The sequence below is a fragment of the Pristiophorus japonicus genome, chromosome 10, assembly GCF_044704955.1.
Source record: "Pristiophorus japonicus isolate sPriJap1 chromosome 10, sPriJap1.hap1, whole genome shotgun sequence".
Lineage (NCBI taxonomy): Eukaryota > Metazoa > Chordata > Chondrichthyes > Pristiophoridae > Pristiophorus > Pristiophorus japonicus.
The window spans coordinates 184,472,562-184,493,293 of record NC_091986.1 but is presented as its reverse complement, the minus strand read 5'-3'; the positions used below and the strand labels follow the sequence as shown (position 1 = coordinate 184,493,293).

The 20,732-nt window shown below is 43.1% G+C and overlaps 1 protein-coding gene across 1 annotated transcript in view; it reads right to left on the bottom strand.

Annotated features, from left to right (window-relative positions):
• Positions 1-20,732, bottom strand: part of LOC139274653 (copper-transporting ATPase 2-like) — a 94,882-nt gene that overhangs the window by 34,810 nt on the left and 39,340 nt on the right. Inside the window, exons 11-17 of the mRNA XM_070891332.1 lie at positions 18,783-18,910; positions 15,821-15,975; positions 12,752-12,886; positions 7,802-7,996; positions 6,319-6,501; positions 3,979-4,105; positions 3,288-3,434 (exon numbers count right to left, since the gene is read on the bottom strand). Coding sequence (XP_070747433.1) covers positions 3,288-3,434; positions 3,979-4,105; positions 6,319-6,501; positions 7,802-7,996; positions 12,752-12,886; positions 15,821-15,975; positions 18,783-18,910 — 1,070 coding nt within the window. The remainder of the gene's footprint in view (positions 1-3,287; positions 3,435-3,978; positions 4,106-6,318; positions 6,502-7,801; positions 7,997-12,751; positions 12,887-15,820; positions 15,976-18,782; positions 18,911-20,732) is intronic.

The following is a 20,732-nucleotide window of genomic DNA, read 5'->3' as shown; positions in this document are numbered from 1 at the left end:
AGCATGGATTTGTGAAAGGGAAATCATGCTCGACAAATCTTCTGGAATTTTTTGAGGATGTTTCCAGAAGAGTGGACAAGGGAGAACCAGTTGATGTGGTGTATTTGGAATTTCAGAAGGCTTTCGACAAGGTCCCACACAAGAGATTAATGTGCAAAGTTAAAGCACATGGGATTGGGGGTAGTGTGCTGACGTGGATTGAGAACTGGTTGGCAGACAGGAAGCAAAGAGTAGGAGTAAATGGGTATTTTTCAGAATGGCAGGCAGTGACTAGTGGGGTACCACAAGGTTCTGTGCTGGGGCCCCAGCTGTTTACATTGTACATTAATGATTTAGACGAGGGGATTAAATGTAGTATCTCCAAATTTGCGGATGACACTAAGTTGGGTGGCAGTGTGAGCTGCGAGGAGGATGCTATGAGGCTGCAGAGTGACTTGGATAGGTTAGGCGAGTGGGCAAATGCATGGCAGATGAAGTATAATGTGGATAAATGTGAGGTTATCCACTTTGGTGGTAAAAACAGAGAGACAGACTATTATCTGAATGGTGACAGATTCGGAAAAGGGGAGGTGCAATTAGATCTGGATGTCATGGTACGTCAGTCATTGAAGATTGGCATGCGGTTAAGAAAGCAAATGGCATGTTGGCCTTCATAGCGAGGGGATTTGAGTACAGGGGCAGGGAGGTGTACTACAGTTGTACAGGGCCTTGGTGAGGCCACACCTGGAGTATTGTGTACAGCTTTGGTCTCCTAACTTGAGGAAGGACATTCTTGCCATTGAGGGAGTGCAGCGAAGGTTCACCAGACTGATTCCCGGGATGGCGGGACTGACATATCAAGAAAGACTGGATCAACTGGGCTTGTATTCACTGGAGTTCAGAAGAATGAGAGGGGATCTCATAGAAACGTTTAAAATTCTGAAGGGTTTCGACAGGTTAGATGCAGGAAGAATGTTCCCAATGTTGGGGAAGTCCAGAACCAGGGGTCACTGTCTAAGGATAAGGGGTAAGCCATTTAGGACCGAGATGAGGAGAAACTTCTTCACCCAGAGAGTGGTGAACCTGTGGAATTCTCTACCACAGGAAGTTGTTGAGGCCAATTCACTAAATATATTCAAAAAGTTAGATGTAGTCCTTACTACTAGGGGGATCAAGGGGTATAGCGAGAAAGCAGGAATGGGCTACTGAAGTTGCATGTTCAGCCATGAACTCATTGAATGGCGGTGCAGGCTCGAAGGGCCGAATGGCCTACTCCTGCACCTATTTTCTATGTTTCTATGTTTCCATGTTTCCTTGCTGCCTGCTCAGGAGGACAGATTAAAATTGCAGATGTTGCAATCATGGCGGCTTTTGGACAGGTGAGAGCCAGGGCGATTTTAACTGCCCATCACCAGGTTTCTGCTGAGCGACTAGGGTTAAAATCACCCCCTTTCCCATGGAATTTCATGGTCTAACTTTGCTATTTTCACATCCTATAATGAGATGATCGTTGCATATCCTTCAGCGATCTCTGTCCAGCTCTTCAAAGTACTTTTTATGCTGATACAGCTGCCGGACAGCAACTTGACCCGTTATCTCACTGATGTTAATACTTAAAGGTTGACACCTCTGCCAACATATTGTGACTGACCCTTCACGTGCATTTTATTTGCACTACATGGGTTATAGTCAGTACCACAAACTAAAAGTTTATTTTACTCATAGGTAAGCAGAAATGGTGATCTGTTTACATTCTGCACATTTCAGGTAAATCTTGTGGAATTCAACAGAAAAAAGTAAATAATATAAAATAATTAAATGAAATTATACAAGATGACGTGCAAGTAGGCTCTTCCGAGTTCTCCACTGGAGAGTTGGGTTTGTTGCCATTTACCTTTGATTACGACCATCATCATCATCATAGGCAGTCCCTCGGAATCGAGGAAGACTTGCTTCCACTCCTAAAATGAATCCTTTGGTGGCTGAACAGTCCAATACAAGAGCCATAGACCCTGTCACAGGTGGGATAGACATTCGTTGGGGGAAAGGGGGAGTGGGACTGATTTACCACACGCTCCTTCTGCTGCCTGCGCCTGACCTCTTCATGCTCGTCGAAGAGCTCAACGCCTTCCCGGATGCACTTACTCCACCTAGGGCGGTCATCGGCCAGGGACTCCCAGGCGTCAGTGGTGATGTCGCACTTTACCAGGGAGGCTTTGAGGGTGTCCTTGTAACATTTCCGCTGCCATCTTTGGCTCGTTTTCTGTAAAGGTGCTCCACATAGAGCAATTGCTTAGGGAGTCTCGTGTCTGGCATGCAAATTATGTGGCCTACCCAGCGAAGCTGGTCAAGTGTGGTCAGTGTTTCAATGCTGGGGATGTTAGCCTGGGCGAGGACACTGATGTTGGTGCGTCTGTCCTCCCAAGGGATTTGCAGGATCTTGCGGAGATATCTCCAGTGACTTGAAGTGTCTTCTGTACATTGTCCATACCTCTGATCCATACAGGAGGGCGGGTATTACTACAGCCCTGTAGACCATGAGCTTGGTGGTAGATTTCCTCAGACAGCCGAAGGCTGCACTGGCACACTGGAGACGATGTTGAATCTCTGCATCAATGTCTGCCTTTGTTGATAAGAGGCTCCCAAGGTATGGGAAGTGGTCCACGTTGTCGATGGTCGCGCCGTGAATCTTGATGACTGGAGGATAGTGCTGTGTGACGAGGGCAGGCTGGTGGAGGATCTTTGTCTTACGGATGCCCATGCTTTCATATGCCTCGGTGAATACATCAACTATATCCTGGAGTTCAGCCTCTGAATGTGCGCAGACGTCGTCCGCGTATTGTAGCTCGACGACAGAGGTTGGGATGATCTTGGACCTGGCCTGGAGGTGGCATAGGTTAACCAGCTTCCCATTAGTTCTGTAGTTTAGTTCCACTCCAGCGGGGAGCTTGTTTACTGTGAGGTGGAGCATGGCAGCAAGGAAGATTGAGAAGAGGGTTGGAGCGATGACGCAGCCCTGTTTGACCCCGGTCCGGACGTGGATTGGGTCTGTAATGGATCTGCTGGTAAGGATCACGGCCTGCATGTCATCGTGGAACAGGTGAAGGATGTTGACAAACTTTTGAGAGCATCCAAAACAGAGGAGGACGCTCCATAAGCCCTCATGGTTGACAGTGTCAAAGGCCTTTGTAAGATCGAAAAAGGCCATGTATAAGGACTGGAGTACTTGTAATGAAGCACTGATCTGGAATAACATCTAATTACATTATCACAATTCAGTGCAATGATTTTAACTGCATAAACTTTACCATCAATGGCGACCAACACTGCTGTTTGTCCCTTCATTTCATGATTAGCCATGGCTTCATCGACATCATTTCCAACATGTAAACCGTTGCGTGTCATCCACTCCCGGTTTCCAATTAACACAGAGTAGGCCTGAGAAGCCACTGCACCTAAAATTGACAAAAAGTCCAGTAAATTAATTTGTCACAAAATAACTTACTCATAATTATTCAAAAGCCATTTAGCTCAAAAGGGGGTCAAGAAGCTGATACTAATAGTTCAAAGACCAACAAATTCAGAAGACTTGGAATATTGCACTTCTATTTCTCACTATACCTATCCTTATAGACTTCTTGAGAGAGAACTCAGTAACTTTGTGCACTTTAGTACCAAACTGTGGGTCATTTCATATATCACACCATTTGTTGTGTTTTTGCGAGATAAACAATGGCAAAGATCTATGTATTTATCCAAGTGCTTTCATTGTTAAAAATTATTGAAGTTCAAAAAAAATTTGAACCAAATCCTCACCATAATCAAATACATTTAATTGGAGATATTATCCAATTGTTTATTGGTGTCACAAATCTGACTTTATAGACAGCAATAAAAATTTATAAGCAAAATATTTAGCTTCTGGTTCAATGGTCAGTGAGGGCACTGTATTCATGTCATGTGAGTCACTAATCTGCAACAAATGTGTGTTCTGTTCACCTTGTATGATGAGACGTGGTTCACTTTTCATCAGCATTGTTTCAATGTTAGTCACTTTGCAGCTGATGCCACAGCCTGGCACAGACTGAAAATCGGTGCAGTATCCAAGAGATTCTGTGTCGAGCTCCTGAAACAGAGAGAAAAGTTTCACCTTAAGAACACAATAATTAGGAGCAGGAAGGAGTAGGTCATATGGCCCCTCGGGCCTGCTCTGCCATTCAATAAGATCGACCTCAACTCCACTTTCATCAGATCTCCCTTGATTCCCCGAGAGTCCAAAAATCTATCTGTCTCAGCCTTGAATATAGTTAATGATTCAGCATCCACAGCCCTCCGGGGCAGAGAATTCACCTTAAGATAATTATCAACATAATACAAACTACTTATCTTTCCTGAGCTATTATGCTACTACCAATAACATTTACATTGCACATTTAAGGTAAAAAAACATCCCAATGATGCTTTACAGAGGAGGAACAGATACCAAGGAATAGCAAATGATTCAGGGAAGATGACCAAAAGGTATAGTTGAAGAAAGAGGTTTTTTAGCAGTAAACTGAGAGAAATGAAAAGTGAAAATCTGCCCTGAATGGCAAGAACCTTAACAAAGTGAATGAACAGAGGGATATAGATGTACAGATCCATAGATCTTAAAGATGACTGCAGGTGGAATAGGCTATATCCATGTAAATGGGATTCTGGATTTAATACATATGGACATTAAATACAAGAACAAGGAAATGATGCTGAATTTGTATAGGATATTATTTCAGCCACAGTTGAAGTATTCCATGCAATTCTGGGCAACTCACAATGGGAAGATATTAGTTTCATTTAAAGCGTTCAGCAATGATTCATTAGAATTACATCAGGAATAAGCGATTAAAGTTATGAAAAAAGGCTTGAAAAATTGAAGTTTCTCACACTTCACATTGGGGATGAAGATGAAGTGGGGAACTGGGGAGGAGAATGAAAGGAGGCAATTGTTTATCGAAAGAAGATTCTGGGATTGTCCTCACCTTAGTGTGTTAAATTGGAAGACAACGGTTCAAAAAGTACAGGTATCTGGTCTGTTAAATTACACAACACTCAAAATTGTAACACTTATTTCACAACAGAGTTCTTACAAAAGCACAAAAATACTTTAAAAAATATTACTCAATGGTAGAATTGGTAAAATTATTATTCAGTGGTAAATCTATTAGAATTTTAAAAACGAGGATTTTAGCATAAGTCGTAAAAATTGTATTTTATTGCTAAGATAAAAGAAAATATTAAATATATTTGAATATAATAGGTATATCATGACATAATACATGGGATTTTTGTATGATATATAGGGCTAGACTTTCCTCTTAAATCGCCCATTTACCGCCCAGAAATACAAGTTTCGTAAAAAAAAACATTTACCGCCCAGCGGTAAATTCCACACTCATTACTGCCGGGCGGTATGCGATACTGTCCCCCATATATTACCGCCCAAAATGGAAGTTTCATCATTAAGATCCGTTTACCACTGGACCTTAATACCGTCCTGAAAAAGCAGGTCTTACTGGATCTTAAGTGGATCTTAAGTGGGCGGTATGGACACATCTGACAGGTTTGTTTGATATTACAGAGATCTTTACAGTTCTCCAGTATGATGTATTTTTAAATGAATTGTAGTATTTTCTAGTGTTAGGCAATAATATAAATGGTCTAATAAAGCCTTCTTTACTCCTTTAGTCTCTCACTCACATTAGTCTCACTCATCCCCCAGTGTCTTGCACCTCTCCCAGTCTCTCGCACCCCCACCCCAATCTCTCTCCCTCACCCCCACAGTGATCTCTCCCACTGCCCCCAGACAGCGATTTCACTCTCTCTCTTCCCCTCACCCCCCTCCGCCCCCCCCCAAACAGCAATCTCAGGCCGGCAGTCTCTGGCCTCTCGTCGGTCCCTTTGGGGGGCGGGCAGAGCTTGACAGCCGCGCGTACGTGCGCATAACTTGGGAGCCAAAGATTCCCGAGTCGATAGGCCTCCTCTGCCGCACACCACCCGCTCCCGCACTGTCGCGCCACCGCCGACATAGAGCATCCGAAAACCGCGGGAGCGCACCAGCGGCATTCTGGCGGTTGAAAAAGGCGCAACATTCTATAGGAATGGGGTACTGAAGTTGCATGTTCAGCCATGAACTCATTGAATGGCGGTGCAGGTTAGAAGGGCCGAATGGCCTACTCCTGCACCTATTTTCTATGTTTCTAACACCGCTAAGGATCGGGCGGGGTGATTTAAAAGGAAAATCCAGCCCTCAGGCTGAACTGAGAAACTGAGAGAAATAGTGGAAGAATGTCTGTGACTTACTTCTTTGCAATATTTAGCCACGGCATTTCCAAGAGGATGTTCACTACTAGCTTCTGCAGTACCGACAATTGCAAGCAGTTTCTTCAGTGGCAGTACAGCTATGTCTACCAATATTAGAACCCTCATTACCTTAGGAACACCATGTGTAATTGTTCCAGTCTTGTCAAACATCGCCACTTTTATCTAGAGACACAAAAGCTCTTTTCAGTACAGTGAAATAATCAAAGCTGCCAACTGCAGGTTTAACATTTTTAAATGTAATTTCCCATCAGTTGCCAAAGTGTGGAAAAGTTGAGACCTCAAAGCACATTTGATGATGAAATATGCAATTCCATTTTGTAAGCACAAATAGCCCACTGAACAACCACAACCAAATGCTGAATGCACTGCTCCGATGGTTGCTCAAAACACAACCAAACTATATATTTTTTTTAATCGTGCAGGAGTTCCACAAATTAATCTTCTAATTAATTACTGAAATAAAGTTCTGTTGATTTAGCTGATCTAAACTGGTCAGGTAACATAGTGGTTATGTTACTGGACTAGTAATCCAGAAGGCCTATTAATCTGGAGACACGAGTTCAAATCCCACCATGGCAGCAGGGGAATTTAAATTCGGCTAATTGAATAAATCTGGAATAAAAAAGCGAGCACATGTATCAGTAATAGTGAGCGTGAAACTACCGGATTGTCGTAAAAACCCATTTGGTTTACTAATGTTCTTTAGGGAAGGAAATCTGCTATCCTTACCTGGTCTAGCCTATATATGGCTCCACTCCCACAGCAATGTGGCTGGTTCTTAACTGCCCTCTGAAATGGTCTAGCAAGTACAAGGGCAATTAGGGATGGGCAATAAATGCTGGCCTTGCCAGCGACGCCCACATGAATCCATACATTTTAAAAAAGGTAATGGCAGTTCTAGGAAATGTCTCAGTATCGGCAGGGTAGGGAGACAGAAAAATATCAGTCACAGTTTCCACTCATGATCATGTTGCATTGAAACCTGCTTCAAAGTAAGCATGAGCAGCATAAGAGGAAAATAAAGTTGGATTGGCTTTGATGTCTCCTTTAGCCAAATAGCCCACGGACTCACACTGCCCAGATTCACACATGATGAATAGACTCTTAGGTGAGAGCTGACCCCACTCATGATTACTCATTGGAAAAATACCATGGATTTTTTTCTCTTTCTAGAGAAAGAAAACTTTAAAAAAAAGATAATTATAGAATGATACAGCACAGAAGGAAGCGATTCGGCCCATCATGTCTGTGCCAGCTCTTTGAAAGAGCTAACCAATTAGTTCCCTTGCTCGTGCCCGAGCCTTGCAAATTTTCCTCCTTCAAGTGATACTGATACATTTCATAATTGGCTGGCCATCAAAATTATAGTCCTGTGTAACCCATCTGATCTGATCCTGCTGGTGAAAAATACATTACTGGCTGTGGTGGCTTTTTCTTACTGAATTGCGGTATCACCACTAACCTTGTGTGCCATCTCTAGTGGTTCTCCACCCTTGATGAGAATGCCATTTTGAGCACCAACACCTGTACCCACCATCACAGCTGTAGGTGTAGCTAGCCCCAGGGAACAGGGACATGCAATAGACAACACTGTAATGGAGGTCTGAAATGCGAATCTGATAATCATCCTATCTTTAGAAATATGTTTGCTGTAGCCCTAAGAAGAGAAGTCAAGATTGTGAATTCATGAGTCAACATGATAAACCAACCAAATGTGAACATTTTTTGATAGCACGGTGTATCAGAGTGCCCCAGGCGATCAATATTACTGGGAAATTATACTATTAAGCGAGTAATATTATAGTACTCTATTTCAAAATTTGCATCCTTATTTTCAAATCCCTCGCCCCTCCCTATCTCTGTAATCTCCTCCAGCCCCACAAATGACTGTGCTCCTCTAATTCTGCCAACTTGAGCATACCTTATAATCGGTCAACCTATGATGGCCGTGCCTTCTGTTGTCTAGGCCCAAGCACTGGAATTCTCTGCCTAAGCCTCTCCACCTCTTTTTCTTCCTTCAAGACACTCCTTAAAACCTACCTCTTTCACCAAGTTTTTGGTCACTGTGTTAATTTTTACTTATGCGGCTCGGTGTCAAATTTTGTTTTTCATAATACTCCTGTGATGTGCCTTGGGACATTTCAGTACAAATTTATGAAGAATGTAAATTGCTTTGGCTGTGTGTGCGTAAATTGTACTGCGGCTGCGTTTACTCAATTGACTACTGTTAGGCTCTGGCAGTTGTATAGAAGCATAATCATTTGGCAGAGATTATTTTGTGTTTGACGCATTTTTTTTTACATGTGTAAAAGAGAGACTGAAGAAATCATATCAAAACATACTAGCCTTTTGAAGGAAGGGAAAAGGAAAAGGAAAAGGAAAAGGAAAAGGAAAAGGAAAAGGAAAAGGAAAAGGAAAAGGAAAAGGAAAAGGAAAAGGAAAAGGAAAAGGAAAAGGAAACTTGCATTTATATTGCGCTTTTCACTACCTCAGGACATCTCAAAGAGCTTACTAGCCAGTGAAGTAATTTTGATCTACAATCACTGTTGTAATGTAGGTAACGCAGCAACCAATTTGTGCACAGCAAGGTACACAAACAGCAATGAATTAAAGGACCAGACCATTTGTTTTAGGTTTTGGTAGCGGGATAAATATTGGCCAGGACATCGGGAAGAATAGCCCTGCTCTTCTTCGAATAGTGCTGTGGGATCTTTTACATCCACCTGAGTGGGCAGATAGGGGCTCGATTGAACGTCTCATCCGAAAGACGGCACCTCTGACAATGCAGCACTTCCTCAGTACTGCACTTAACTGTAAGCCTGGAGTATGTAGTGAAATTTGGAGTGGGGCAGGTAAAACATATCTTTCAGAAAAAAATAATAAGGCATAGAAAGCATAGGTTGGGTTATATCAAGTTAAAAAAAAAGCTAAACAAAATCTTATATTGTACAAGTGCTCCATTTACTTGTTTAATATTGTAGTATTAAACTTACCCCTGATATCCAAGTACCTTTATTACTATATGATCAGAATTTATTTCAGTATTGCAGGGTTTGAATTAAAACGTATAAAACCAGTGAGTCCAAGGAGACTCATAAGGGATGGTTTTCTAGACCAATATGTCGAGGAACCAACTAGGGGGGAGGCCATCTTAGACTGGGTGTTGTGTAATGAGAGAGGATTAATTAGCAATCTCGTTGTGCGAGGCCCCTTGGGGAAGAGTGAACATAATATGGTGGAATTCTGCATTAGGATGGAGAATGAAACAGTTAATTCAGAGACCATGGTGCAGAACTTAATGAAGGGTAACTTTGAAGGTATGAGGCGTGAATTGGCTAGGAGAGATTGGCAAATGTTACTTTAGGAGTTGACTGTGGATGGGCAATGGCAGACATTTAGAGACCGCATGGATGAACTACAACAATTGTACATTCCTGTCTGGCGTAAAAATAAAAAAGGGAAGGTGGCTCAACCGTGGCTATCAAGGGAAATCAGGGATAGTTTAAAGCCAAGGAAGTGGCATACAAATTGGCCAGAAATAGCAGCGAACCAGGGGACTGGGAGAAATTTAGAACTCAGCAGAGCAGGACAAAGGGTTTGATTAAGGCAGGGAAAATGGAGTATGAGAAGAAGCTTGCAGGGAACATTAAGACGGATTGCAAAAGTTTCTATAGATATGTAAAGAGAAAAAGGTTAGTAAAGACAAATGTAGCTCCCCTGCAGTCAGAGTCAGGGGAAGTCATAACTGGGAACAAAGAAATGGCAGACCAATTGAACAAGTACTTTGGTTCGGTATTCACAAATAACCTTCCGTATATAAAAGGGGTCAGAGGGTCTAGTAAGGAGGAGAAACTGAGGGAAATCCTTATTAGTCGGGAAATTGTGTTGGTGAAATTGATGGGATTGAAGGCCGATAAATCCTCAGGGCCTGATGGACTGCATCCCAGAGTACTTAAGGAGGTGGCCCTGGAAATAGCGGATGCATTGACAGTCATTTTCCAACATTCCATTGACTCTGGATCAGTTCCTATCGAGTGGAGGGTAGCCAATGTAACCCCACTTTTTAAAAAAGGAGGGAGAGAAAGAAAACAGGGAATTATAGACCGGTCAGCCTGACATCGGTAGTGAGTAAAATGATGGAATCAATTATTAAGGATGTCATAGCAGCGCATTTGGAAAGAGGTGACATGATAGGTCCAAGTCAGCATGGATTTGTGAAAGGGAAATCATGCTTGACAAATCTTCTGGAATTTTTTGAGGATGTTTCCAGTAGAGTGGACAAGGGAGAACCAGTTGATGTGGTATATTTGGACTTTCAGAAGGCTTTCGACAAGGTCCCACACAAGAGATTAATGTGCAAAGTTAAAGCACATGGGATTGGGGGTAGTGTGCTGACATGGATTGAGAACTGGTTGTCAGACAGGAAGCAAAGAGTAGGAGTAAATGGGTACTTTTCAGAATGGCAGGCAGTGACTAGTGGGGTACCGCAGGGTTCTGTGCTGGGGCCCCAGCTGTTTACACTGTACATTAATGATTTAGACGAGGGGATTAAATGTAGTATCTCCAAATTTGCGGATGACACCAAGTTGGGTGGCAGTGTGAGCTGCGAGGAGGATGCTATGAGGCTGCAGAGTGACTTGGATAGGTTAGGTGAGTGGGCAAATGCATGACAGATGAAGTATAATGTGGATAAATGTGAGGTTATCCACTTTGGTGGTAAAAACAGGGAGACAGACTATTATCTGAATGGTGACAGATTAGGAAAAGGGAAGGTGCAACGAGACCTGGGTGTCATGGTACAGCAGTCATTGAAGGTTGGCATGCAGGTACAGCAGGCAGTTAAGAAAGCAAATGGCATGTTGGCCTTCATAGCGATTTGAGTACAGGGGCAGGGAGGTGTTGCTACAGTTGTACAGGGCCTTGGTGAGGCCACACCTGGAGTATTGTGTACAGTTCTGGTCTCCTAACTTGAGGAAGGACATTCTTGCTATTGAGGGAGTGCAGCGAAGGTTCACCAGACTGATTCCCGGGATGGCGGGACTGACCTATCAAGAAAGACTGGATCAACTGGGCTTGTATTCACTGGAGTTCAGAATAATGAGAGGGGACCTCATAGAAATGTTTAAAATTCTGACGGGGTTCGACAGGTTAGATGGAGGAAGAATGTTCCCAATGTTGGGGAAGTCCAGAACCAGGGGTCACAGTCTAAGGATAAGGGGTAAGCCATTTAGGACCGAGATGAGGAGAAACTTCTTCACCCAGAGAGTGGTGAACCTGTGGAATTCTCTACCACAGAAAGTTGTTGAGGCCAATTCACTAAATATATTCAAAAAGGAGTTAGATGAAGTCCTTACTACTAGGGGGATCAAGGGGTATGGCGAGAAAGCAGGAATGGGGTACTGAAGTTGCATGTTCAGCCATGAACTCATTGAATGGAGGTGCAGGCTAGAAGGGCCGAATGGCCTTCTCCTGCACCTATTTTCTATGTTTCTATGAGACAGGAGTTTCCTTGGATCTGCCAGCAGTCCCAGGGTGAAATGACATGCTGTGAAGTGAAGTGGACATTCACTGTATCACTCAGATAGTTTCACCCAACTGCCAACCTCAGAGGTGCGGGTGAAGACAAAAAGCTTCCCCATAGGGAGGAGGTAAAAGTGGACTGCAAGTCTGCTGACTTTACTTTCTGGATAGCAAATGGCCAACTGAAAAGCCTTCCAGCCCTCTTCCCAGTGAAGTGCTAAACTGTGCGGTGCAATTTAAAAGAAAGCAATTCGCTCTCCCTCCTCTTACTTTCGATGTTAGATAGGTGGTAAATACCTATATTTTTAAAATAAATTATTGAACAGTCTTACTCAACAGAAACTGTTTTTTAAAAAAAAAAGTTTCCTGTCCCACATCAACCTGAAGCTAATTTCCTTATTGGTTTCAATTGTGATCTCCTGGATGGGTTGGAGAGGAATTTTCCCAGAACTTTTTTTCCCCGATTAGCCTGGGTTTTTATCTGGTTTTTGCCTCTCCCAGGAGATCACATGGTTCCGGTTGGGGTGGAGTGTAGAATGTTTCGGTGCAAGGGGTGTGGCAGTTGTGTGGGGCGAACTGGTTGGGCTGGGTGCTCTTTATCTTTCCGCCATTGCTCATACGTTTATATGTAACCATCAGGGCTGCTGACCGAGGGCCTTGTGGCTCTTTGTCGGCCGTCGCGGACTCAATGGGTCAAAATAGCCGCCTTCTACACTGTAGATTTCTATGTTTCTATGTAATGTTGGATTTGCAAAAAACAACATTAAAACAGGCATTGTCTGGAAGATATGCAAGGTAACATTTGCTTTGCTCTTGCATTACAAGTTCCAAAGCGTCTCAGAGCTTAATACTCCGCACTGATCGATACTATAGGCATTTCACTGCTACTTACTAACAAGTACTTTTCCATTATGTCAAAGTTTGAAAAACCAATGATGATCCAGACAACCAGTGTAATCACAGAGATACCAACAATAAACGGAACAAAATATCCACTCAGTTTGTCTGCAAACTGTTGAATTGGGGCCTGTAAAAGTCAAAACATACTTCACTTAGATTCATAAAATGAAAAGCAAATTTAAAATTATATTACCTGTATCACAGATTTCTATGGAAAGCATTTTTTTTCCCTTTGTTTTACCTTTCATTGCTCTCTTCACCCTCCCCTCCAAATTAGTAATGGGCCAGCAATTTATAGTGCACTAAGATAAGTGTTTTGAACAATAAATGCAGTATTGGAAACATCAAAATAATTGGATTTTTTTTTTTACTGCAACCTGTAGCATTACCCCAATTTGCCTAAACTGCCCATATCCTGTGCCATTATTTTAAACAAATTACTTAGTTAAAAAAGCTAGCAGTCTCTGTGCCATTTTCATGCAGCATTTTGTTTTCCAGTGACCCACACTGGCAGAAAGTGGCCTTTTAAATTTTTTTTTAGAAATGTCTCATGTCAATCGCAAATAAGGCCATCTCTGACCACTTCCTCATATCGCTCTCCCAGCCCTACTTCCTTCTGTGTCTGCCCCTGCAAAAAATTCTCATACAACTGCACTTATGAAATCCCAACTGTCCAGCCTTTGGCCCTCCATTCACCATGACATTTCTGCAGCTGGTATCTGCCTAACCACACCCTCGCCACCACCTATGATGCTCTAGTCCCTAGTAAAACAATTACTCTCTCTCACCATGGCCGTTCCCCCTAGTACAGCCCCAATCTTCAGTCCCTTAAGTCCAAGGGATGCAGACTTGAACGGACAACTGGTTTAGCCATTCACCTACAGATCTGGTTGGACCACATAAAGCATTATGGGTCCTGCTCTCATCTCCCAAAATTGCTCACTGTTCCAGAATCATTCTGGAATGCAAAGATAAACCCCGGCTTCTATTCTCCACTGCTAACCATCTTCTTAAACCCCTCTCTCCCGACATCAAGTATGAGGAACATGGACTTTTTTGTCTCAGCTGCCTCTGCTACTTCCCTTCCTTCCCCTAGCCCACTGCGCCAAACTTCCTCTAAGGTTCCCCCCTGCCTTAACTCTGAACTCACATCTTTCTCCAGTTTCTCTCCGATTTCCCTTCATGACCTCTCTAGGAGACCCACTTCCTGCTTCCTGGCCTCAATGCTATTCCCACCAAACTGCTGACCACCCAACTTCTTTTTGTGGCTCCCTTGTTAGCTAGCATTGCTAACGGTTTTCTCTCCTCAGGTACCGTTCCCTTCTCCCTCAAATCTCCCATCATCACCCCTCTCCTTAAAAAAAAAAACCCTTGACTCCTTCGTCCTTGCAAACTACTGCCATCTTCAATCTCCCTTTTCTCTCCAAAGTCCTTTAACATCTTGTCGCCTCTGAAATCCGTGCTCATCTTTCCCGCAACTCCTTGTTTGAATCCCTCCAATCAGGTTTCCGCCCCTGCCACAGTACCAAAATGGCTCTCATCAAAGTTACAAATTACATCCTTTGTGACTGTGACAATGGCAAACTATCCCTCATCATCCTTCTTGACTTGTCTGCAGCCTTTGACACGGTTGACCATCCTATCCTCCTACGCCTCTCCACAGTCATCCAGCTGGGTGGGACTGCACTTGCCTGGTTCCATTCTTATCTATCTAATCGTAGCCAGAGAATCACCTGCAACGGCTTCTCTTCCTGCTCCCACATCGTTACTTCTGGTGTCCTCCAAGGATCTATCCCAACTCGCACCAAGTCCCGTTCATCATCATCCCTGTCCTCGGTGAGCTACATTGGCTCCCTACAATTGCCTCGCTTTCAAAATTCTCATTCTTGTTATCAAATCCCTCCATGGCCTTGCCCCTCCCTATCTCTAATCTTCTCCAGCCCCACAAACCCTTGAGATTTCTATGCTCCTCTAATTCTGCCCTCCTGAGCAACCCTGATTGTAATCACTCAACCATTGGTGGCCGTTCCTTCTGTTGCCTAGGCCTTAAGCTCTGGAATTCCCTGCCTAAACCTCTCTACCTCTCTTTCCTCCTTAAAACCTACCTCTTTGACCAACCTGCCCTAATTTCTCCATGTGGCTTGATGTCAAATATTTCTGTCTTGTAATACTCCCGTGAAGCACCTTGGGACGCCTTACCACGTTAAAAGGTGCTATATAAATACAAGTTGTTGTTGTTATGATACTCCTATACTACTTAATAAGAGTTGAAAATTAGGATGGATGACGACCTACTATTTAAAACACATAAAATCAGTTCTAGTAATAGAGCTGCGGGTTTTTGTGATAGAAATAACATCTGCACCATTGTTATCTCAAGATAAAGTGACTGATCCTTTCACATTAATTGAATATTCTGTGAACAAACAAAACTGAAAATCTTTAATTTAAAGAAAAAAAATGGATTATATACACACGAGCCTAAAATTTGGATCATGCCCAAATTGGGGCACAAACGTGCCTAATAAGACTGACAGTAGGACCAGTGCAAATTGGTCCGCTGGCCTCATTAGTGTAGCACGAGCGAGCTGCGGGTTCCAGTCACAGCTCTAGAGGCAACTTGCCTTGTCTTGGCAGGTTAGCAAGATTAACTAGCTGGCCTATGGAGAGTCCAGGGGAGAGGAGAAGCAATTGAAATGGTAAACCAGCGGGGCAGATTACCCACCTGTTTTAGAACCTGCCTGATTTGATTCTTCATTGGAAATGAAAATCAGGCAGGTTCCATAATGGGTGGGCAATCCGCTTCCAAGCAGAGGTGGTGAAAATGATCTCCAATGATTTTATCAAGTTTGGTCACCATTTGCCTCCATTTTATGAAAATGATATTATCAACAGCAACCAGAAAACTACTTATGAAAGGTACCTTGCCCTAAGTGATGGCACAATGAATATCTGCATCCTACAGTTTCATTACAAATTAATGACATTCCAAAAACTATTGTTGATGTATGCAGAAATATAAGTATTCTTTAATTGCACAATGCACGGATGGCAGGTCTACCTTTGATGTCTGTGCTTCTTCTACCAGCTTAACAATTTGTGACAATGTTGTGTCTGAACCAACATGGGTAGCTTTAATAAGCAGGGAACCCTGTACATTAATAGAACCAGCAATCACAGTGCTTCCTTCTCTTTTTACAACTGGCATAGGCTCTCCTGTAAAAACAAAATCAGAAAGTTAAGTATGTATAGTATGAATCTGTGATCTTAATTCCATACTCCATAATCATACACTATACATATTTAAGAGCAATATCAAGTTATAATAATATAGAATAAGCTGGGCAATCGTCAGTCCTTTCCAGTTCTGGTCATCAACAAACAAAAAAGACATTCAGAGAAGACCCAATGGGTATGAGGAAACACTGGAGACACTTGGGGGTGGAAATTTGGTCTTCTGCTGCCCTTCTTAGTGCCCCAGAGGGCAGCAATGGCAGCGGAAAGCAGTTGTGCCCGGGCAGCCAGCTCTCAACACCCTGCCAGGACATTCAGTGCCAGTGTCGACTAAAAGTGGAGCAGTACCGCCTGGGAGAGGCGAGCGGTGTGCAATGCCTATGGTTGCGACACCAGCTCGATTTTGGTTGCCGCCCGTTCTGTAGAGTGCCCTGGTGGGAATGTCTGTGAAAGCAGATGTTCCAAGCTGTAGTGGCCGCAGTCAGGTAAGTAAGTAATACCAACCTGAGGTAAGCGTGATTGTTTTTGAATTTTTTTTCCCGCGATTTATGTTGTGGTGACATGAGCTATGTATTGGGAGTGTTTATGGTGGGGGTTTTTTCAGGTTCCCCCCACCCCCGGCCTCTGTTATGGCGTTCCTAGGCTGGCTCTTTAGCTCGGGATTTTCCCTTGCTCAGCCAGTCTAACATCCTAAAAGAGACATGCAACGTCTCCCTTAGCGCCCCACTCTAAACTCTGGGCCCAGCTGATGAACTTTGCGGCGGAAGACGCAAACTATTTGGGACGCAAAATGTACCGCTCCACCCGGGACACCGCCCCAACTAAGGCGCAACCGAATTTCCACCCCTTGGGCTTTCCACCTTTGAAAAGAGGAATCTGTGAGGTGATCTTACCAAAATAAATTAAATTGTTAAGGCTATAAAAAATGTTTACCTCGAATATTACCTTAAATTAAACTGCAGAAGTAGCACAAGAGGACACAGGTTCAAACTAAAAAATAAATTCTAGATATCAAGAAATTCTTCTTCACACAATACGTGGAATTAATGTCCAGATAAAGTTGTAGAGGCAAAAACCATACAATCTTAGACAATTGGATGCTACAATGGGTGGGGGAACATTAGGATTTCTCTGGATGGATGAATTAAGATGGATCAAACTACCTTCATTAGTAATTTTCTTGCTATTGAAGACCGCTTCATCATTTCCTATTCCATTGCACATTACCTCACATTTAATGAGGCCTATGGTTACCAGTCCCCCAAGATCCCGTAATGCTCCTGCTCTGTTTGACAATCCCTTCCCCATTAAAAAGATGGGTTAAAAAATGGCAGCTAAATTTTAATGGGGATAAATGTGAGGTAATGTGCAATGGAATAGGAAATGATGAAGTGGTCTTCAATAGCAAGAAAGTGAAAAAAAAGGACTTGGAACTATTATTATAGATCATTTACTAAAAGTTTCCTGACATTTTGAAGTTATTACTAGCAAAGCTATTGAAATAGTGAGCTATATCTGGAGGCCAGTTTACTGAACAAATCTGTAGATTGCTATGTATCCAAAATAAATATCAACTCTAAAAATGTTCAAAATAGTTGAGTACATTGGATAATGTACTCTGCTCCAAGTACTAAATCTCACTATTAATGGAACTTAAGACTCTCAAATGTTTATTATGCTAAAATGATAAATACTGCTCATAATATAATGCTAATCATGTAATAAATGCAATATTCCTATGAAGAATATATCGTCGACTCCTGATAATTGAAAGTAATTTTTTGTCCCCTCCACAATTTGAATGATTTAAAAATTCTAATTAAGCAATTGTATTAAAATGGCAGAGTCTTGAAAGCTCATATTGTCCGAGCAATCCTTATTTAATCAATTTTCTTGTTTTATGATTTTATTTCTTTATAAGGGGGTTATTTTGGTGAATGAGTGAAAACAGGTGCTAAAACTCACACCTACTGGTTTAGCACTCATGTGCCAATTAGAAGAAATTTTTCCTGGAGCGGTATATGTAGCCTCCACGCACCCACTTCCACTGAAGGTGTGGAATGCATTGGCTGACACAATGGAACATTTCAGGATGGTTCAGGGACCGAGGGAGAGGGTGCACAGGTTCTGACAGGGCACTGGAGATCCTGGTGGAGGAGGTCCAGAGGAAGAGGGATGACCTGTACCTGCGAGGGGCAGGAGCGGGGGTTGGGAGGGGAGGGGGGAGGGAGGGAGCTGGTGCTGTTCTGGCTGGCCTCACATCCGCCTCCAGACCAAGGGGGACCCCTAGCAAGATGCCCATGACCAAGCACTCTCTCCTGGTGACTACGACAAGGTGTCCAATAAAGTAGAGTAGCACAAGTGAAGTCCTCGGAATAAATATTGATAAAAGAGTGTTGGTGAAGTCCTTACAAAATGTTCCAGAAATGCTCCCGCTGTGTTTCAAAAGTCCTCTTCAAATCTCCAGCCGCAAGTGAACAGTGAAAGGTGAGCATGCCTTTAAGTAGCGCTCAAAATCCTCAGGAACGACTTGTTTACTCCTGTTCAGCTGGTCGCTTTTCGGAGAGGATCATTAATTGAAGCACCAGCCACCAAAATGCCGTGCGCTACAGACAGGCTAAACTGGCGTTGCAGCTCAAGACCCCATCTTGGCCACCTCGGAGGCTCTTCAGCACCTAAAGTATCTGGGGGAAATCACCCCTATTATGATTTTGCATCTTTAAAAAGGAACACCTTGGAAGCAGCATGGTAAGTCTAGTACACATTAAACAAAGAAAATCAAAACATACCTGTAATGAGAGATTCATCTGCCATGGAACAGCCTTCTACTACTTTTCCATCCACAGGGAACTTGCCCCCAGGGACCACCTTTATAATGTCACCCCTTTGGACAAGATCTACAGCAACCTGCTCCTCACTGAAAAAAACAAAACCATAGATTAGATTTTGTGTATTTCAGATGGCAAAATATTCAGAAAGCTGCATTTTCTGTTATAAACATCGTAATCCTCCACATCCATCAACAAATGTTAGCAATGTAAAGGACTCGCACAGACAGAACAGATGCATGATGTAACCCATCATTACATAGAAAATCTCCTGTTGGTTTAAGAAGTCTTCCTAGATTCCAACAACTGAGGCATGTAAGATTTATTGAATCATAAAGTTTTTTTATATAATGCATGAGGAGATGAAAGGCACTATATGAATACAAATTTGTTCTAATAGAGGTAAATTATCCTTCTTGAATGTAACCACACCCATGGCACAGCAGGCAGAAGAACCAGGGTGGGAGATAAGAAAATATCGGCTGCACTAAGATTGATAATTACAGCAAGGCTGTCATTTTAAAGACAGAGAGCCTGGAATTCTGATGGTGCCATTGCATTGCTGGAAGTGAGGCAGGGCAGGACCTGCCTGCCATACGCTCATGGAACTAAACTTGCGATAAATGTGGGGTCAGCTAATTTGAATATACGGAAGCATGCAGGCTAACTAAAACTGGCCAAATGACTGGGGTTAAGCCTCAAATGGGTGCTAGATGGCTGGTTCAACACAATGTAGTAGTAACTGTCCTGAGTGAATATCTGCATCTGTTGGCCCGACACCTCGATACCAGTCAGTGCATCCAAAGTGGATACTTTGATCAGTGGCCTTCAGACCTAGAGGGACTGTTTGGAGAGGACATTGGAAACTGTCTTGAGAGCTTTGTGATGGCACTTTTCAAGGTCTGCAGGATCTAACTGATACCATCATGTCTACCCTCCCAACAATCGGTGGGCACTCAGATCTAGGTCCCAGAATCCATTTTCATAGTGCCATTCTCTTTCCTCATGATAGCTCGTGACTTTTCCAGCCGACCCCCCTCAGGTGCCTGCTCATGTAAATGGACGCATACAGGGCCAGACTGCCCATCCACCTGCAATAGCTATGCAGCCTGCTTCAGGGCAATCTTGGGACTCAGAGCTGAGGGCCACCTCAGTGCTAAGAGGCTGAAGATAATGTAACACAGCAAGCACCACTTTGCCCCTGCTCTCAGTACCAGGATAGGTTTTAGAACAGTGCAGAGAGGCACCAGAAGAAGGGATACTGGTAAAAAGCACATCTACTGTAAATATATAGATGCACAGTTAAACCACTTTGTGATATGAAGTCCAGTGTTCTAAGGTATGTCTGCTCTCTGTTTTGGTGTTCAAGAGGATGATCGGAGCCAGTTTTTTTTTAAAAAGAGGGCATGCAGTTTCTTCTGTGTCTCCTTCACGAACCGTTGCCTCCTTAAGCAAGTCTCTTCGATATAATTTTGAGGGAGCGGTATGATCTGTAGACGCATGTGGAAGGGTACGTTGGTCTTCTTTTCCTTTGGTGTAGCCTTATCCTGCGTGCCTCTGTCATTTCCTCTTCCTCCTTCTCCTGTTCGGCCTCCATCATAATGGCTCCATGGCTGAAGGGCAGAATGAAAGACATTTCCCGGCCTGAAACTACTGAAAGGTAGTTTGCAGAAACCTCTCTTAGCAGCACAGATATTTTTCCAATTGCTTGTCAAAGCTTACATGTCAGACAAAGGCTATGAACACAACCATTTTCCTCATTGGACAAGTCATGAAGGTATCTTGGATGGCTTAAGTGAAGTCAGGTGCTATTCTGGTGTAAATGGGGGGATTTCTGGGCCAGCAGCTTTTGGCCTCATTACCCTGTTATTTCTATGCATGCACTACTTTGAAACAGGCACAGCTTCTGCC